Source organism: Rana temporaria, chromosome 10 (genome assembly GCF_905171775.1).
Source record: "Rana temporaria chromosome 10, aRanTem1.1, whole genome shotgun sequence".
Taxonomy (NCBI): Eukaryota; Metazoa; Chordata; class Amphibia; order Anura; family Ranidae; genus Rana; species Rana temporaria.
In genome coordinates this window covers 17021585-17041778 of record NC_053498.1, presented here as the reverse complement: position 1 = coordinate 17041778, position 20194 = coordinate 17021585, and the positions used below count along the sequence as shown (strand labels likewise).

The window sequence follows — 20194 nt, the reverse complement described above, 5'->3', positions numbered from 1 at the left end:
TATGCGTTTTTTTTGTGTGTTTTGCAATTTGCAGAAACGCACCACAGTCCATTTAACATGGTTTCCTATGGTACTAGTTCACATCTATGCGTTTTGCGACCGGTGCTTTTTTGGAAAGGTTCAGGGACTTTTTTCACGCAATTTGCGACTAATAGACTTCAATGGAGCTGCACCAGAAATGCAAGTGGAGAAATTTTGGTACTCCACTGAAAGCTGAATGTAAAAAAAAAATTACAAATTTGCCGGGTAAAAAAATTTGCAAAAAAAACGGCACCGTTTCCCCCCAGGTCCATACCAGGCCCTTCAGGTCTAGTATGGATTCGGAGGGGACCCCCACGCCAACATTTTAAAAATAAATTACGTGGGATCCCCCCAAATTCCATACCAGACCCTTATCTGAGCATGCTGCCCAACAAGTCAGGAAAGGGAGGGGACGAGCGAGCGCCCCCTCCTGAACCATACCAGGCAGCATGCCCTCAACATAAGGGGGGGGGTGGGTGCTGCACCCTCCACCCCAAAGCAGACCTGCCCCCATGTTGATGAGGACAAGGGCCTCTTCCGAACAACCCTAGCTGGTGGTTGTTGGGATCTGTGGGTGGGGGGCTTACTGGAATCTGGAAGCCACCCTTTAAGAAGGGGCCCCCAGATCGTGTCCCCCCATGTGAATGGGTATCGGGTACATCGTACCCCTACCCATTCACCAAAAAAGCAGTGAAATGTAATAAAAACACAAGAGCCAGTTTTTGACAATTCCTTTATTAATATCTCCGTCTTCTCTAGCCGTCTCTTTCCGCAGGCTTCTCCTTCCTGCCGTCTCTTCCCGCTGTCTTCTCCTTCCCGCCATCTCTTCCTGCCATCTCCTCCTCGAGCTGTCTCTCTCGCTGTCTTCTCCTTTCCGCCATCTTCTCCTTGAGCTGTCTCTTCCTACCGCTGCTGTCTTCGTTACCCGCTAAAAAAAGAAAAAAATCTGCTCTTGTTCTGTTGATGTCTTCATCTGTTTTGTTGTCGCCCGCTCTCTTCCAACTCTTATATAGCAATGGGGCGTGGCCATCCAATGACATCACCCGGAGAGCCCACCAATGGCATGCGAATATGCGGCCTCTCGGCAGGTGGGCCTTGGTGTCGACAGTAGTAGCAGTAGCAGACACAGCTGTGCTGAGAATGTGCGTTCTTCGCGCTCCCGGCACAATTACCGGAGGCTGGTAGTGGTCACAGAAACCCCACCCCGCCTCCCGGCATCTGAAATACAGTAAAAGGGCCCATAGGTGCCGGCGTAAAGGGGTTGTTTGGGCCCGCTGCAATGCACACAGTGTTATGGCCTTATATGGGTAAAGCAGGCGGTGAGTAGCTGCCTGCAAACCGCCCCCTGAAAAGCGATCCACCGCTTTAAAATGACAGTGTATTTTGTTTATTGATACTATTTTTCAATTCCTTCAGAATAGCAGTGTCCAAAGTGTGGCTCAGGGGCTGGATGCAGCCCTTTTCTTACGTATATATGGTCCTTGGGGCAATATCTTATCCTCTTGACATCAACGTTGGGTCATAATTCCCCCCACTGTCAACAACAAAGGGGCACAATTCCTTACAATGACACCAACGATGGAGCATGATTCCTCTCACTGACACCAAATATGGGGCATTGTTTACTCCCGGGATGCCGGGACATTTTCTACTTTTAATGGCCACAGACTGGCCCCCCTAAAGCCTGAATAACAGTAAACTGGCCCTTTGTTTAGAAAAATTGGAGACCCCTGCTCCAGAACAATAGTCCAGGTAATATATTTAAATACAAAATAAATACACCTTGGACCGGTATATATCTAAGAAGCAGTATTCAGTGATTTGCTAGAGAGAGGCAGCAGTCAGAGCAATGCCAGGACTGCAGCAATGTGTGTTATACTACGCGAGGGGTCAGAGGTCCTGCACCAGGAAATGACCAGGCTCCAGTAACATTATCCAACAATAATACAGCATTCCTCCACATTCCCTTCATGTGCAGACAACTAGGAAGGGGGGGTAGGAAGAACTCCTGCATGAATACAAGGCCAACTTTGTATCCATCATCACTCTGTATTAACCCTTCGTGCCCAGCCTCTATAGGTTACATATACTTGTCAGTTGGGAAGGTCAGTATACGTCTCGCCCCACTGTGCAATTACACACTATCTGACATGTTTAATAGACGGACATGGACTCCTAAAGACAGAATACATATACAATTCTTTATGACATTCCACATCTATCTGAAAATGTACAGCCAGTTAAGTTATATAGAAAAGCAGGAATGATGCTTGGGGAAGCCAGTGGAAGAGTAGAAAATTATTTATAAAGAGAAATGAGAGGGGTGGTGTTTTTCTTATACCAGACAAGATTATTTGAAAAAGATCTATCCTCCTAATTTTTTTTATAGTTCTGTCCCTTATGGAACAAAGTACCGTACTTGTAGGACTTCGTCCTATGTTATTAAGTGCTTTCTAATTCTAGTTATGAGGTCCAATCTACCCACATCCCCTCCTGCTGTGGCCGATCCGACAACAGCTATGATGGAGATGGCTGATTCATAGCTGCAGCTTGTCTCAGTTGTAAGCTCTTGTCCGGGACAAAAAAAACAAGAATGACCCCCCTAAGGGTGGGACTTTAAAAGTGACCATAAACCAAATAGTATAAAAATTATCTAAGATACACTACGCCGCCGTAACTTACTTTTTTTTTCGAATCCTCAAAGAATGCGCGCCGTAAGTTACGGCGGTGTAGTGTATCTTTGTCGGCGTAAGGGCGCGCAATTCAAATCGATGTGATGGGGGCGTGTTTTATGTAAATACATTGTGACCCGACGTAAACAACGTTTTTTTTTTAACGGCGCATGCGCCGTCCGTGGGGGTATCCCAGTGCGCATGCTCGAAATTAAACCGGAACAAGCCAATGCTTACGACGGTGACGTCATTCTACGCAAATCCCTATTCGCGAACGACTTACGCAAACAACGTAAAAAAATCAAATTTAGACGCGGGAACGACGGCCATACTTAACATTGAGTACGCCACCATATAGCAGCTATAACTATAAGCCGGAAAAAGACGAACGCAAACAACGTAAAAAAATGCGCCGGCTGGACGTACGTTCGTGGATCGCCATATCTAGCTAATTTGCATACTCGACACGGAATTCAACAGAAACGCCACCTAGCGGCCAGCGTAAATATACACCTACGATCCGACGGCGTACTAAGACGTACGCCTGTCGGATCGATCCCTCATTCCTTCGTATCTTGTTTTGTGGATACAAAGATACGACGGGGGAACTTTGAAATTACGCGGCGTATCAATATATACGCCAGCATAATTTCTTTGTGGATCTGGCCCCCAGAGTCAAAATCAGAAAAATGTCTAAGGCCGCGTACACACGATCAGTCCATCCGATGAGAACGGTCCGAAGGAACGTTGTCATCGGTTAACCGATGAAGCTGACTGATGGTCTGATGTGCCTACACACCATAGGTTAAATAACCGATCGTGTCAGAACGCGGTGACGTAAAACACAACGACGTGCTGAAAAAAACAAAGTTCAATGCTTCCGAGCATGCGTCGACTTGATTCTGAGCATGCGTGGATTTTTAACCGATGGTCGTGCGTGCTAACGATCGGTTTTGACCTATCGGTTAGGCGTCCATCGGTTAAATTTTAAAGCAAGTTCTCATTTTTTTGACCGAAGGTTTACTGACCGATGGGGCCCACACACGATCGGTTTGGACCGATGAAAACGGTCCTTCAGTCCATTTTCATCGGTTTTGACCAATCGTGTGTACGCGGCCTAAGAGAAAAATATACATTGCATTAGTTACCATGAACTTCTTTTTACATAACTTGTACTTTATAATAAACTTTTCTAATTTTTATACTATTTGGTTTATGGTCACTTTTAAAGTCCCACCCTTGTGGGGTCATTCTTGTTTTTTCAGTATCAATAGGGATGTGGTGACCTTTAAAACCTATACAAGTCTGTGAATGCCGGTTTTTTTCTTGTCCGGGACAAAAAAAACGGCAAGAGAAATTCAGATGCTAACATGTCCTCCCTCCCTCTGCTTTCCTCTAGCCATTCTCTGTAAAGTGCTCACAGCCAAGACAAACTGAATCTCTGAAACAGCCGTCTCCTTTACAGCTGTTGTTAGATTGGCCATTGTCCCATCTATGGGACTGCTGCCACAGGGATGCACGCAACACCTGTACATCCCTGTCCTGGCAAAACATGGCCCTGCACATGGCACGCAAGTATTCGCCTGTGTGAACGAGACCTTCAATTGGTCGTAAATATAGATGTTCCTCCTTAGATTGGTGGTCAGTTTAGAAATGCCACCTTACATTGGCAGTCAGTGGGAGAAGGGCCCCCTCCATCCATGGGATTGCTGCCACGTGAATGCACACAACCCTCTGCCTGCAAAACATGGCCCTGCACAAGACACACAAGTATTCTCCTGTGTGAACGAGGGCTTAGATTGGTGGTAAAATAGACGTTCCCATTTAGATTGGTGGTCAGTGTACAAATGTCCCCTTAGATTGGTAGTCAGTGGAAGAAGGGCCTCTTCCATCCATGGGACTGCTACCATGGGGATATACGCAACACCTGTACACCCCTGTGCCAGCAAAACATGACCCTGCACAGGTCACGCAAGTTTTCTCCTGTGTGAACGAGGGCTTAGATTGGTGGTAAATATAGAAGTTCTCTCTTAGATTGGTGGTCAGTGTAGAAATGTCACCTTAGATTTTCGGTCAGTGGAAGACGGCCCCTTCCATACACGGGACTGCTGCCACAGGGATGCACTCAACACCTGTACAGATTATCTCTGTGTGAGCAAAATACGGCCCTGCACAGGCCTCGAAAGTATTCTCGATAGTGAACAAAGCCTTATTTCGCATACACACGATCATTTTTCGGCATGAAAAAAACGTTGTTTTAAAAAAACTTAATTTAAAATGATCGTGTGTGGGCTTCACATCATTTTTCGGCTTCTGAAAAACGTCAAAAAAAATATTCAAACATGCTGCATTTTTTAACGACGTTTTAAACTATGTTGTTTTTTGGGTTGTAAAAAATGATCGTGTGGGGGCTAAAACGATGTTAAAAACCCGCGCATGCTTAGAAGCAAGTTATGAGACGGGAGCGCTTGTTCTGGTAAAACTACCGTTCATAATGGAGTAAGCACATTCATCACGCTGTAACAGACAGAAAAGCGCGAATCGTCTTTTACTAACAAGGAATCAGCTAAAGCAGCCCAAAGGGTGGCGTCATCCGCATGGAACTTCCCCTTTATAGTGCCGTCGTATGTGTTGTACGTCACTGCGATTTTTAAAAAACGATGGTGTATGGGCAACGTCGTTTTAATGATGAAGTTGGAAAAAAAGGCGTTTTTTTTCATGCCGAAAAATGATCGTGTGTACGTGGCATTAGATTGGTGGTAAATATGGATATTTCCCCTCAGATTGAAGGTCAGTGTAGAAATGTCCCCTTAGATAGAATGGCAGGCCAGTGGGAGAATGGCCCCTTTACACTGGTGGCCAGTGCAAACATTTTCCTTACATTGGTGGTCAGTGGTTACTTACCTGTGCCGCAAAAATGACTTATTGATCAAACAACCTCTTGAAACTTCTGAAGGAACCCTGGTTCCTTGGCTGCCTGGTTGAGAAAGACTGCTGTTGAGTATCACTTGAGTGACAGTCACATTCAAGATGGTGGCATCTAGCAGCAGTCTCAGAGCCACTGTATTTGGTTTTCTATACACGGATGTTTACAGGTAAATAACATGCATGAAATACATTAATTTCTTACAAACTGTTCCTTACATTGGTGGTCAGTGGTTACTGGAGATGGAGGTCTCATTGATGCCTACAAAGGATGGAGAAGGGTATGACCGGCCAGTCTGGAGGCTTATTACTCCCACTGCATTATGGGATTGCTGATGCTAGTTAATTATCTGTACAATTCTTTGCTGTCCGTTAATCATTTGTAGGTTACGCCATGGCTATACATTGTTCCTCTGTGTGATATTACCACAGACACCCAACAATAATAAGAGTGGTCAGTCTGATATATTAGCATGTATGGAAGCCAAATGTAGATGATAAACACACTAAACATCAACATATCATTAGAGGAAGGGTGGCCCACCAACTATAGCAGGTTGCTATTCAGTGGAGTAAGATATTCACAGCTGAGAATTGTATATACAAGTATTGAAAGTGTCTTAACCACTTGACCACTGGGCACGAAAACCCCCTTAATCACCAGACCAATTTTCAGCTTTCCGTGCTCTCACAATTTGAATGACAATTACTCAGTCATACAACATTGTACCCATCTGAAATTTTTGTCCTTTTTTTCACACAAATAGAGCTTTCTTTTGGTGGTATTTGATCAAAAAAAGACTGAAAATTCTGTAAAAATAAAAAGAAAATTCGAGTTTCTGTCATATTAGCGGGTTATTTCTCACACACAGCATATGCATACTACAAATTACACCTCAAAACACATTCTGCTATTCCTCCCGAGTATGGCGATACCACATGTGTGAGACATTTACACAGCGTGGCCACATACAGAGGCCCGACATGCAGGGAGCACCATCAGGCGTTCTGGAACACCCAGACCAATTCTGACATTTCTCTCCTACATGTAAAAATCATCATTTATTTGCTAAAAAATTACATAGAACCCCAAAACATTATATATGCTTTTTTTTTCAAAGACCCTAGAGAATACAATGGCGGTTGTTGCCACCCGCTCCCCACCCCCCTCTCCTCTCACACTGTACCGAACGGTACAGAGAGGAGAGGGAGGAACCAGGCGTCATTACATGACGCCGGTTTGTTTACAAGTGATCGCGCCGTCATTGGATGGCGCGATCACGTGGTAAGGAGCCGCTTCCATTGGCTCCTTGTCGCTGCGGGTCCCGTGGACCCGGCTAGCGCCGGTGATCGCGTGTGCGCGCCCGCTCGGGCGCGCGGGTCTGATTCTCTGGGAGGACGTATATTGACGCCCTCCCAGAGTAAGGGAACCGCCTTGTAGCCGTATTTTGGCTATAGCGCGGTTACTAAGTGGTTAAAGGGGGTGTCCACTTTTTTCCTAGAAAAGCGTCCCACTCATGCAAAAAAAAAAACAAGAGGTAGAGTCCTTTGCTAGGTGTAATTTACATCAGCTCAAGAGCTTAAAGACTTCAGAACTAATCTAATAATTGTCTTCTAATTGATATCCAAAGTGGAATTGGAAATTGGATCTACCGTGAATGACAACCAAAAGTATTCAGTATATTACCACCAGGGGCAGCACCTCTCCTTTTTCATGGAACAGCCCATTGGCGATATGTTTTATCATAAAGGGTAACTCCACTTTCGTGGGGGGAAAAAATTATTTAGCATACACAATTGCAACACAAGTCATATTGTAATTGAATGTTATTAAAGTGGAACTTCAGTAATTTTTTCATCTTTTCATCTATTAAATCTTCTGCCCTTGTTGTTTTAACTTTGGATATTAAAACATTATTTTTCTGCCAGTAAATACCTTATAAAGCCCACTTCCTGTTTCTTGTCTGGTAAAAAGCCTAGGCGGATGACATCATGCACAGCTTTCTCTCTCACTCTTGTGAGAGTTTGCCAGGAAGGGAGGGGGGATGCGTCATAAGAGGGCCAATGAGAGCTGCAGAGTTGGAGGTGTGCCTCTGTGTGTCTGTGTAAATCCAGGAAGTGAACAGACAGCAGCTTCAGCTGTCCCCAGTTAAAATGATTGTAAAGCTTTGTGTTTTTTTTTTTTTTTTTTTTAAACAAACATATCATACTTACTTTCACTGTGCAGTTCGTTTTGCACAGAGTGGCCTCAACCCTTCTCTTCTGGGGTCCCCTGGTGGCTTTATCAGCTCCTCCCCACATTGTATGACCCCCCCTAGGAGAAGCGCTCTCCCGGGGGGTTACCTTTCGGGCGTGCTCCCAAGTCCAGCATTCGGCATCCATAGAATTATCCAATTCAATTTGGAGGAATTGTGCCGGTGTGGGGTGCAGCGTGTGATTGTTTTGTGGGCAATATCTTTCTTGCAGCTTCCCTGGCTGTCGCATGGTCTGCCTGGGCTCTTCTCTGCTTCGGGATCCCCGCTGGCATCTGCCTGCTCCGTGCACTGGAGAGGGGGGCCGCGGGCGTCGGGTGAGAGGAGAGCGGAGGAGGGGGGAGACGGTGTCCCGCTGGTGTCTGCCCGCTCCTTGCTCTGGGGAGGGGGGGCCGTGGGCATCAGCCAGGAGGAGAGGAGAAGACCTCCGGCGAGTCTGCAAATAGGGTGTAATCATTCTGCAAGGTGGATTAAAAAAAGTTAAACTAATTTTACTAGGGCTTATTTTCGGGGTAGGGCTTATATTGCAGCCCCCTTCCCAAAAATCATGCTAGGTCTTATTATCAGTGTAGGTCTTATTTTCGGGTAAACATGGTAGGAAACCACTCCCATTAGACAGAGGCACAGAGGGATTTCTTCAGAATAACAAAAGTTAGGAGTCTGCAATAAAGGTTGTTATAATCCTTGCAATGTACATAGATCACCCATGGGGGAATGTTTTTTTCTCAACAAAAGTAGAGTGATGCTTTAAAGTAATATTTAAGTTTTGTTGCGAAAACCCCTCCTTGCATATATTGAAAGGATTTTTAGCAAAGTTAGTCCAGTTCCTTAAAGCGGTTGTAAACCGCATAAACTTTTTTTTCCCCCCCCCAAACCTGCAATGCAAAAGGCATAATAGGCTAGTATGCACCGCATACTAGCCTATTATGAAATACTTACCTCGGAACGAGGTGTGTACCACTTACCTGGTCCACGCCGAGCAGGATGTCATCTTGCTCCGGCGTGTCTTCCGGGTATCGCCGCTCCAGCGCTGTGATTGGCTGGAGCGGCGATGACATCACGCGCGGGAGATTTAAAATCGGCAGGGTCCGGCGATGCCGGTCCTTCAGCCGTGGAGTCCCCCCTGCGCATGCGCCGCCCGCATTGCGGGGGTAATATCTCCTAAACCGTGCAGGTTTAGGAGATATTCTCCTTACCTACAGGTAAGCCTTGTTGTAGGCTTACCTGTAGGTAAAAGTCCAAATAGTGGGTTTACAACCACTTTAACTACTTTTGTCCTCCAGTTACTGAGGCCATTCCTATGCACTTATTCGAATTTACTTGAAGAAAATACTTGAAAAGTTGACCACCACTGGTAATTATATTAAAGGAGTACCACAGTCACATTCATTATATTAAATATTAATAAAAAGCATAAATCACAGACTCAAAATGCTGTATTAGTGTTAACATTTTTTTTTCTTACTTTTCTTTGTGAGTAGGTTTTTTTATACATTTTTATTCTTTTCAATTGGTATAACGGTAACACACTAGGCTGGTGCGCCATTTTTCTTTTCTTTTTTCGTTTGCCACTAGGACATTCCCCATCCATGAAGGGCCGGTGTTACCGTTGTTGATACTTCTTCCATGGATTATTGGACAATCCACTCGTGCGCAGGAGAATTTGTTTTCTGTGTCCGTGTCTACTCTGCATAAGCGGAGCGGACACAAACCTGTCATCTGCCCACTCCGCTCAGCAGGGGATCAGTGTACCAGATCCCCTCTTAAGAAAAATGGATCCGACACGTGTGAAAGGGCCCTAAAGCCTGGTGCACACGATTGGATTTTCCAACGGAATTGTGTGATGACAGGCTGTTGTCAGAAAAACTCGACCGTTTGTACGCTCCATCGAACAATTGTTGTCGGATTTTGCGTGGACAAAAGTTGTATAGCATGCTTTAACATTTTCCACCAGCAATTGTGTGTTGTCGGATTCTTTGAGCGTGTCCGTCGGAAAAAAGTACAAACACGCATGCTCGGAATCAATGCTCACCAGACACAACATTAGCAGAAGGTGCCCAAAGGGTGGCGCTAAAGAGCTGAAAAAACACGTAGTTTCGTGTTTGTTGGCTGACAATTGTGTGCCGTTAGTATGCAAGACATATTCCTGGCCAACGCCCTTCGGACAAAAGTCCTACGCTTTGTCCGCGGAAAATCCGATCGTGTGTACGAGGCTTTACAGTCTCTGGCCCAGATTCACAAAAGAGATACGACGGCGTATCTCCTGATACGCCGTCATATCTCTGTTTTAGGGTCTTCCTAACTATGCGGCTGATTCATAGAATCAGTTACACATAGTTAGCCTTAAGATCCGACAGGTGTAATTGAATTACACTGTCGGATCTTAGGATGCAATACCTCGGCCGCCGCTGGGGGGAGTTCGCAACGTAAACCAGCGTCGGGTATGCAAATTAGTAGTTACGTCGATCCACGCCGGTTTTTTGCGTTCGCTACGTCGCTGCTAGTCTAGTTTCCCGTCGCAAAGTTAGTCGTCGTTTTAGCTGCCCAAACTTTACACAGCCCACGTATGTGCTGTATAAAGTATGGCCGTCGTTCCCGCGTCGAAATGTAATTTTTTTTTGTTCTTGCGTAAGACGTCCGGGAATACGAAAGTACGCTACGCACGTCGCCGTTCGAAAAAATGACGTCACTTCGCGCAAAGCACGGCGGGAATTTCAAAACGGAGCATGCGCAGTAGGTCCGGCGCGGGAGCGCGCCTAATTTAAATGGCACACGCCCCTTTGAATTACGCGGGCTTACGCCGGAGGCTGCCGGCGTAAGTTTTCATGCAAGTGCTTGGTGAATCAGGCACTTGCGATGAAAACTTGCGGCGGTGTAACGTATCTACGATACGTTACGCCGCCGCAGTTCTATGTGAATCTGGGCCTCTGCTTTCAATGTATCTGAATGGAGCTCATCATTGATCATCACTTAGGCCCTCTGTTTTCAGTCCATGTGAACACATATTGAGAAAACAGAATGGATTGGAGACACAGGCATAAAGGAAATGAAAGCAGATGGGGATCTCTGGAATGATTCTAAGGTAGTTATGGGGATACAATGCACAAAGAAACATGATGAAACAATTGTGAATTGAAACTTGAAGCATATTGTATATATATTTAGCTTTTTTTTACTTTAGTTACACTTCAGTAACAGCCATATAAGATAATATAGTAATGGGCTGCTTACCTGGGCCGCTGGCAGTGTGACACCTCCTCTTTTCTCTGTGGCAGAACATACTTCATTCTAGGCCAGAACACACAATTCACAGTCATTAATTTCTTAGCGGATTATTATATATTATATTCACATGTTCAAGCTGTCTGTGTGTGCGCGCAGATGTGCCGAAGGTCTCTGCATGGTCTGGAAGGCTGGGTAGAGACGTTCAGTACGTCTGTGTGCACATGGAATCAAGTGCAATGTCATTCTCGCCTAGGCTAGTATTACTAGAATTGGTGATTTCACTGTTGTGCTGCTCACCATTCTCCTTGCTGGAGGGGAAGATGAACCTGAGGACCTGTAGTGGAAGGATCTCCCTGCTGTCACGCTTATCCCTAACACAGGTGGTCAGACACTATAGCTGGCTTCTGCATTCCTTACCTATAGCAGCCTAGGCGAGAATGACATTGCACTTGATTCCACGTGATTACATTTTTTATTTTCTTAAAGCGGGAGTTGACCCGAAAAAATGTTTTTAACATTAGATTGATGCTCATTTTGTCAAGGGGAATCGGGTGTTTTTTTTTAATCGAAGCAGTACTTACCGTTTTAGAGATAGATCTTCTCCGCCGCTTCCGGGTATGGTCTTCGGGACTGGGCGTTCCTATTTAATTGACAGGCTTCCGACGGTCGCATACATCACGTCACGAATAGCCGAAAGAAGCCGAACGTCGGTGCGGCTCTATACGGCACCTGCGCACACACATTCGGCTACTTTCGGAAAATCGTGACGCGATGTATGCGACCGTCGGAAGCCTGTCGATCAAATAGGAACGCCCAGTCCCGCAGCCCATACCCGGAAGCGGCGGAGAAGATCTATCTCTAAAACGGTAAGTACTGCTTCGATTTTAAAAAAACACCCGATTCCCCTTCACAAAATGAGCATCAATCTAATGTTGAAAATTAACTTTTTGTGTGAACCTCCACTTTAAGTGCTTTTGACTCTTTTTTGATGCAGCACTCAAAAAAGAGTCAAAAGCACTTCATTTTTTTATTTTTTTTAACTAATTGTGGAAGAGGGAGGGGGCTTGAGCCAGATTCAAATACTTAGTTTTTCGGGGTGAAGGTCTGTTTTAACGTTGCTGTTTTACAGGAGACATCTAGAAAGAATAACTGTGCCCCTTTGTCTTGAATTACTACAAAAAAATAGCAGTACACTTCCTATGCCTACTTGCCTAGGCAGACCTATGCCTGGAGCCTCAAAGCTGTATATATGCAGGAAAAGCTCATCTGACTGCTAGTATTGCTAGAATTGGTGATGTCACTGCTGTGCTGCTCACCGCTCTCATTGCTGGAGGGGAAGATGAACCTGAGGACCTGTGGTGGAAGGATCTCCCTGCTGTCACGCTTACCCCTAACACAAGTGGTCAGACACTATAGCTGGCTTCTGTGTTCCTTTTTGATAAGGCAAGCAGGCCTACCAGTAAATATTTGGGTGCACCCTGAACTTATACACAATGCTATAGTGCCTGGCTGCCATGCAGAGGCAGACACAAACTGAGCACAGCAAACAGGTACTTGCAGTTGGTAGAGTGGTTAAATGACAGTCCAGGTACAAGGCAGGTAAGGTTCAGAAAAGTCACGGTCAAATCCGTTAGTCAAAAGGCAGGTAGAGTTCAGAGAGCAGTCGATATTCGATCCGAGGTTGTCAACGAGGGAATCTAATCTAGCAGAACAGGGCAGACAAACAGGGAGCGTGAAACATGTGTAACAAACACAATATCACAAGCATGAGACTGCAGGCTTGGCTGGCTTAAATCAGGTTTGGTCTCCACCCAGAGCCTAGTCACATCAATCCCCTTGCAGGTGGACAGACAGACATGGAGAGTGCCACAGCCAAAACCAGGATGCTGGAATGAGGAGCCGGAGCACTGACACTTGCTTTTGTTTTATTCATATACAAGTACACTTTCTGTGCCCCTAGGCACTCCTGTGCTGCTTTGAGTCTCATAGCTGTATATCTGCAAGAAGAGTTCATCTGAGGCTGCTAATCTTACAAGATTTGGTTATGTCACTACTGTGTTGCTCACTAATTCTCCATGCTGGAGAAGAAGCTGAACCCGTAGCTCTACAGTGGAAGGATCTCCCTGCTTCTGCTTCATCCATTTTGTGGATGTGTGCTTCCTACACTGTTCCTCCATCAGGCACCAGATCACCAGTCATCAGAAGTAGGGTTGGCACCTGTCTGGGATTTACCTGGACAGTCCAGGTTTTAAATCATGTGTCCAGGTTTCAGGCGGACTGAAACCCGGACACATTATTCAGATTAGGCTCTGGCTCCCCAAGTAACTAAGATAGTCACACACAAATCTGTTGCCCTCCGAGAGCTGCGGGTGGCTGACTGGGGGCAGGTTCTGCATCACTGGGGGGCAGGGTGCTGATGTCAGCAAGAGCAATTTGGCCACATCCACATTTTGCTGCAGCACGCTATGTGCACTGCATTACTACTCTCCTTGGGGCATCCAAAGGTGTCCCAGGCCGCTAATGTGTTTGAGATTGGCTTGAAGAAAAGTTGGCAACCCTAATCAGAAGGCACTGTTCTGATATGAAGAAACAAAGCTCTGTGACTACCTAAATACCTCCATACAGAGACACATTGCTGAGCGCTGATTCTAATAGAAGATACAAGGCTCAGAAATTTTGGTCTGGCACTAGTGGCAGCAGGTCCACAAGGGGTGCAGGGGCACCGCCCTGCAAAGATAGTTTGTCAAAGAAGAAAGTAGTAATCATGTGATTTAAGGGCTGAGCTCTAATTGGCTTGTTTTAGATTGTCCTCGGGGCACAGAGGACTGTGCCCCGAACCCTGCCACTTTTGATTTTAGCGAATCGATATTCGTCACTGCGTCCCTTCCAGTTTCCGGCTTCTCATCCCATGGCATCCTCTGCTGTGTGTGGATCTGGAGTGGGGAGCACAATGAGTGATTTCACCATTAAACATTTTCCGTTTGGCCCCCCCAATTTCTTTTTAGCACCAGCGGCCACTGTCTGTCACTCTCTTTAGAATTTTTCCAGTGCAGAGCAAGACAAGATGGGGCGGTAATAAGGGAAAAGCTCTGGGGAACCTTCAGGCAAATTCTAATGGCATCTGCTTGCATTTTTTGGGCACAGCTTCCACAATTTTGGTTATTTTCAAAGAATTTTTGGAGCCATTTCTAGCTGTAAGGCAGATGCCAACATTTACATGTAATGCCACCTTTCTATATTACGAAAAAGTGAAAAAAAAAAAAAAACTGTTTTGGCTTTGGTACTACTATATTTAAAATACAGGTAAAACCTTGGTTTCAGAGTAACTTGGTTTGAGAGCGTTTTGCAAGACAAGCTAAATTTTTACATTTATTTTGACTTGATATACAAGCGACGTCTTGATATACAAGTAGTGTCACGTCACAACTGAGTATAAAAGAGAAAAGAGGCGCCTCTTATGCCCCGTACACATGATCGGAAATTCCGCCAGCAAAAGTCTGATGTGAGCTTTTGAATGGAAATTCCAACCGTGTGTATGCTCCATCTGACTTTTGCTGGCGGAATTTCCGGCAGCAAAAGTTTGAGAGCTGATTCTCAAATTTTCTGATGGAAAAAAATCCTATCGGAAAATTCGATCGTCTGCAGCAATTCCCGATGCGCAAAATTACGACGCATGCTCGGAAACAATTCGACGCATGCTCGGAAGCGTTGAACTTAATTTTCTCGGCTCGTCGTCGGGTTGTACGTCACCGCGTTCTTGGCGGTCGAAAGTTCAGAGAACTTTTGTGTGACCGTGTGTATGCAAGCCAAGCTTGAGCGGAATTTTCGTCAGAAAAAACGCCCAAGGTTTTTCCGATGGAAAATCCGACCGTGTGTACGGGGCATTTGTGTAGCAATATGGTTGCATTTAGTGAAGGTACAACATTTAGCAACTTATTGCTACACTTAGTCCCAATTAAATTGCTCTGCTCATTAGTTTTTCTGAAAAGTCCCCTTTCTGGAATAGCTGTACAGACCTGCATGGAAATAAACGGTGTCTCTAATGTGTCTGTTCACCTTCTATATTTATCATAGTATCCACCCTGTATATTTTTGCACATCTATTCCTTGTGTTGTTTGTTCCAGGAAAGCTGTTTATTCTGATTATTCTTTTTCTAAAAATCTGTTGTTACTGAGGATGTAAAATAAAAGGCACTTGTAGACAAAGAATTACATTTTTGGGGTTGTGGGGCTACAGGTTTCACCATGTCATAGTAGAATCGGGGAGGGATTTACTGTAGAACCCATCAAAGTTTGCTTTACTAACAATGAATCCGCCTCTCAGCCAATCAGGTTGCTTGGTCTGTTACCGGTCACCTGATTGGCTCATCAGGCCGCCTGAGAGAGGACAGAAGACATGTAGGACGTGTAGGAGACCACCGCTGACCCGCTCCGAGGCAGGTAAGTGCTGGGCAGCATCTGATGGGGCACAGTAACGGCAATTGATGGGCACACTGGCAGCATCTGATGGGGCACAGTAGCGGAAATTGATGGTCACACTGACAGCATCTGATGGGGCACAGTAGTGGCAATTGATGGGCACACTGGCAGCATTTGATGGGGCACAGTAGCAGCAAATGATGGGCACAATGACAGCATCTGATGGGGCACAATGGCAGCATCTGATGGGGCACAGTAACGGCAATTGAGGGGCACACTGGCAGCATCTGATAAGGGAAAATGTAGCGGCAATTGATGGGCACACTGGCAGCATCTGATGGGGCACAGTAGCGGCAATTGAGGGGCACACTGGCAGCATCTGATGGGGCACACTGGCGGCAATTAATGGGCACAGTGTCAGCAATTGATGGGTGCAGTGGCTGTGTTTGATGGCACAGTGGCGGCAACTTATGGGTACAGTGGCTGCGTTTGATGGCACAGTAGCTGCGTTTGGCACAGTAGCTGCATTTGATGGGCACAGTGGCTACAATTGATGTTTTTTTTCTCCAGTTTGTTTGCACCCCCCCCCCCCCAAAAATGTGAGCACCAGCCGCCACTTATCCCCCACCCCCCCTAACAGATAGCCAATCAGATCATTGGTGTCAGTAGTTACATATCTAAGATTCAAAAAAATGCTCTTTGCTGAAGGAACCCCTGGCAACTTCTGGAGAAACCCTAGGGTTCCATGAAGTCTTGGCTGAGATCGACTGATATAGACCTTCAGGATTTAGCAATGTTTCCTGGATACTGCCTGCAGTCCACTGGCTTATCTTATTGGTTGTGTGGCATTGCACTAAAACGAAACCGCATATTCAAGGTGTACAATGCATGTTTCGATGCACAGTCCATACCTGCACTGTCACCCTACAGGCATGCACCATGTACATTACGGGAATGACACCCGGTAGAATGTTGTTATTTATATTATCTAAGGGTTACATTATTCTGGGAAGCCTGCCAGGGCATAGAATCCCATGCAGAGGAATGTGTCTCCAATTATCTCCCTACTAATTCTTGAAGAGGCATAGGGAGGCCATGCTCTCACAGTGATTGCTGTTACTGGAACACTGTGTGTGGCAGCAGCTGGAGGAATCTGCAGAGAAACAGATGTGTGATATCCCAGTACAGCCTCACCCCTGTGTCCAGGACACACAGCAAGCTGGAGTGAAGTCACACGACATGGAAGAGCTTCAGCCATTTTGTTGTGAGTGGTGTAAACAGGGGACGTCATATGGGGTACTTTGGTGGACCACCTACTCATGGGTCTTCAAACTATGGCCCTCCAGTTGTTCAGGAACTACAATTCCCATCATGCCTAGTCATGTCTGTGAATGTCAGAGTTTTACAATGCCTCATTGGATGTGTAGTTCCGCAACAGCTGGAGGGCCGTAGTTTGAGGATCCCTGCACAACATTGAGGAGGGAAAGCTTGAAGACCTCTCCATTATCCCTTCCTCTTTTAACCACTTAACCCCCGAACCATATTGCTGGTCAAAGACCAGAGCACTTTTTGCGATTCGGCACTGCGTCGCTTTAACTGACAATTGCGCGGTCGTGCGACGTGGCTCCCAAACAAAATTGGCGTCCTTTTTTTCCCACAAATAGAGCTTTCTTTTGGTGGTATTTGATCACCTCTGCGGTTTTTAGTTTTTGCGCTATAAACAAAAATAGAGCGACAATTTTGAAAAAAATGAATATTTTTTTACTTTTTGCTGTAATAAATATCCCCCAAAAATATATAAAAAAAAATATTTTTTTCCTCAGTTTAGGCCGATACGTATTCTTCTACATATTTTTCGTAAAAAAAAATCACAATAAACGTTTTTGGATTGGTTTACACAAAAGTAATAGCGTTTACAAAATAGGGGGTAGTTTTATGGCATTTTTATTAATATTTTTTTTTTACTAGTAATGGCGGCGATCAGCGATTTTTTTGCGGTACTGCAACATTATGGCGGACACTTCGGACACTTTTGACACATTTTTGGGACCATTGGTATTTTTATAGCGATCAGTGCTATAAAAATGCATTGGTTTACTAAAAAAAATGCCACTGGCAGGGAAGGGGTTAACACTAGGGGGCGGGGAAGGGGTTAAGTATGTTCCCTGGGTGTGTTCTAACTGTGGGGGGGGTGGCCTCACTAGGGGAAATGACTGATCGCTGTTCATACATTGTATGAACAGACGGTCAGGCATTTCTCCCCTGACAGGACCGGGAGCTGTGTGTTTACACACACAGCTCCTGGTCCTCGCTCTGTAACGAGCAATCGCGGGTGCCCGGCGGCAATCGCGCCCGCTGGGCATGCGCACAGGAGTCAGGGGCCGCTTAGAGAGCCGACATATAGCTACGTCTTATAGCTGGTCGGCAAGTAGTTAATAAAGTCATATAATCCTGTTAGAGGTGTCAGTACAATAAAACAGGCTTTCGGCCATTGCAGAGGATAAAATTCGATCAACTCCATCTAGAACGTTACTTGAAAAGGTCAATGTGCGCTTAGCGCCTGTAGTGACGGGTGACACCGTGAATCCGTATCCATCATTTTATTCTGCTAACCATCTTGTAGTGAAAGGTGTTTTCATTCAACAACCCGTCTCCTCGGCTGATATCCAGTAGGCCACTTCTATACCTTCCAGAGCCAGCAAACCATTAAATTAGGGTGACCAGACATCCCCGGTTTCCAGGGACAGTCCCCGGATTGAGGACACTGTCCCCGAAACAAGTCTGTCCCCGGTTTTGTCCCCGGATTGGATTTGAACAGGGGCTAGGGCAATTTCTAAGACAGTCAGTGCGGAATAAAAAAAAAAATATCTGAATTACACACCCTCCCCGCTCCGCCTCTTCACTAGCTTAGAGGGGTGTATTTTTTTCACAAGGTTTAGGAGTGTGTCTATGGGAATGTTTGATTATTCTTCCAGAAGTGCATTTGTGAGGTCAGGCACTGATGTTGGAGAGATGGCCTGGCTCGCAGTCTCCGCTCTAATTCATCCCAAAGGTGTTCTATGGAGTTGAGTTGCAGGTCAGTCAAGTTCCTCCACCCCAAACTCGCTCATCCATGTCTTTATGGACCTTGCTTTGTGCACTGTTCCAAATCATTTGGTGGAGGGACGATTATAGTGTGGGGTTGCTTTTCAGGGGCTGGTCTTGGCCCCTTAATTCCAGTGAAGGGAAATGTCAGCATACCAAGACGTTTTGGACAATTTTATGCTTCCAACTTTGTGGGAACAGTTTGGGGACGGCCCCTTCCTGTTCCAACATGACTGAGCACCAGTACACAAAGCAAGGTCCATAAAGACATGGATGAGTGAGTTTGGGGTGGAGGAACTTGACTGGCCTGCATAAAGTCCTGACCTCAAACCCATAGAACACCTTTGGGATGAATTAGAGCGGAGACTGCGATCCAGGTCCTTTCGTCCACATCAGTGCCTGACCTCACAAATGCGCTTCTGTAAGAATGGTCAAACCTTTCCATAGACACACTCCTAAAGTTTGCGGACAGCCTCCCCATAAAGCTTCGTTCGTACACATGGCCAGTTTTCTCTGCAAGAAAACTGCTGGCAGAGCTTTTTGCAGAGAAAACCGGTCCTGTGTATGTTTTCTCGTTGAGAAAACTGCCGGGAATCTCGACGAGAAAAATAGAGTTTTCTCGCCGGGAATCTCGTCGGCCTGTTTCCTGACGAGAAAATTGTGTGTGTGTATGCGGCTACAAGCTTATCTGTCCTCCGGTAAGCCCGCGCATGTTTGATGAGACTTCGACGCATGCATGGTAGCTTCCAAGGGTAGTGTAGGCTGAAGTAAGATGGCGGTGACGGCATTGAATATGACGAGCGCATGCTCGTCGTGTCGATGACGTCACTGCGTTTTTGCCATTCGGCTTTGCAAGAAAAGCTTGCCAGGAATCTCATCGGGAAAACCAACGTTTTTTTACCGACGAGATTCCCGGCCGTGTGTACGAGGCTGAAGAGTTGAAGCTGTTATAGCTGCAAAGGGCGGGGGCCAACTCAGTATTGAACCCTATAGACTAAGACTGGGATGCCATTAAAGTTCATGTCGGTGTAAAGGCAGGTGTCCCAATACTTTTGGTAATATAGTGTGTGTGTATATATATATTTTTTGTTATTTTTTCCCCCCTATCTAATATATACAAATAGGTTTTCTGCAGTGGCTATGGTGTGATGTCATGCTTTCATTTTAGACACAAACAGTGCCGTTTATTGACACGTTGCAGAATACCCATTGTGCTGTGTATGTTTTTGAGTTCTAGGGATACATATCTGCTGTAGACCCCCAAGCTGGCCTCAGACAGAACAGTTCTTGGTGAGAGCAGAGGCTGGCTCCCGTTCAGTGTTTGTGCAGACATTACATCACACAGCAGTATGTATCCTGCAGCTGTATCACATTGCACTGGAAAACGCAACTGTACACAGAGCACAAGGCTGCCCCCTCCTCATACCTGGCCTGCGTTCTGTTTATTTTAATGGGGGGGGGGGTGCATTCATTTATATACACAGGGGGCAGCCGTTTTATGGGGTTTAACAAACAGGTCCCTGGAACCGGTGACAACACTGAGACAGGAAGTACCTCATGCCTTGCAAGGTGGAACAAGTGCCTAGTGGAAGGAAA

At 45.7% G+C, this 20194-nt stretch overlaps 1 protein-coding gene across 1 annotated transcript in view; it reads right to left on the bottom strand.

The window, feature by feature from the left end:
- ERF (ETS2 repressor factor) overlaps positions 1–20194 on the bottom strand; it is a 157951-nt gene that overhangs the window by 102606 nt on the left and 35151 nt on the right. Inside the window, exon 2 of the mRNA XM_040327306.1 lies at positions 11102–11158. Within this exon, the coding sequence (XP_040183240.1) occupies positions 11102–11150 (49 nt within the window). The 5' untranslated portion in view covers positions 11151–11158. The remainder of the gene's footprint in view (positions 1–11101; positions 11159–20194) is intronic.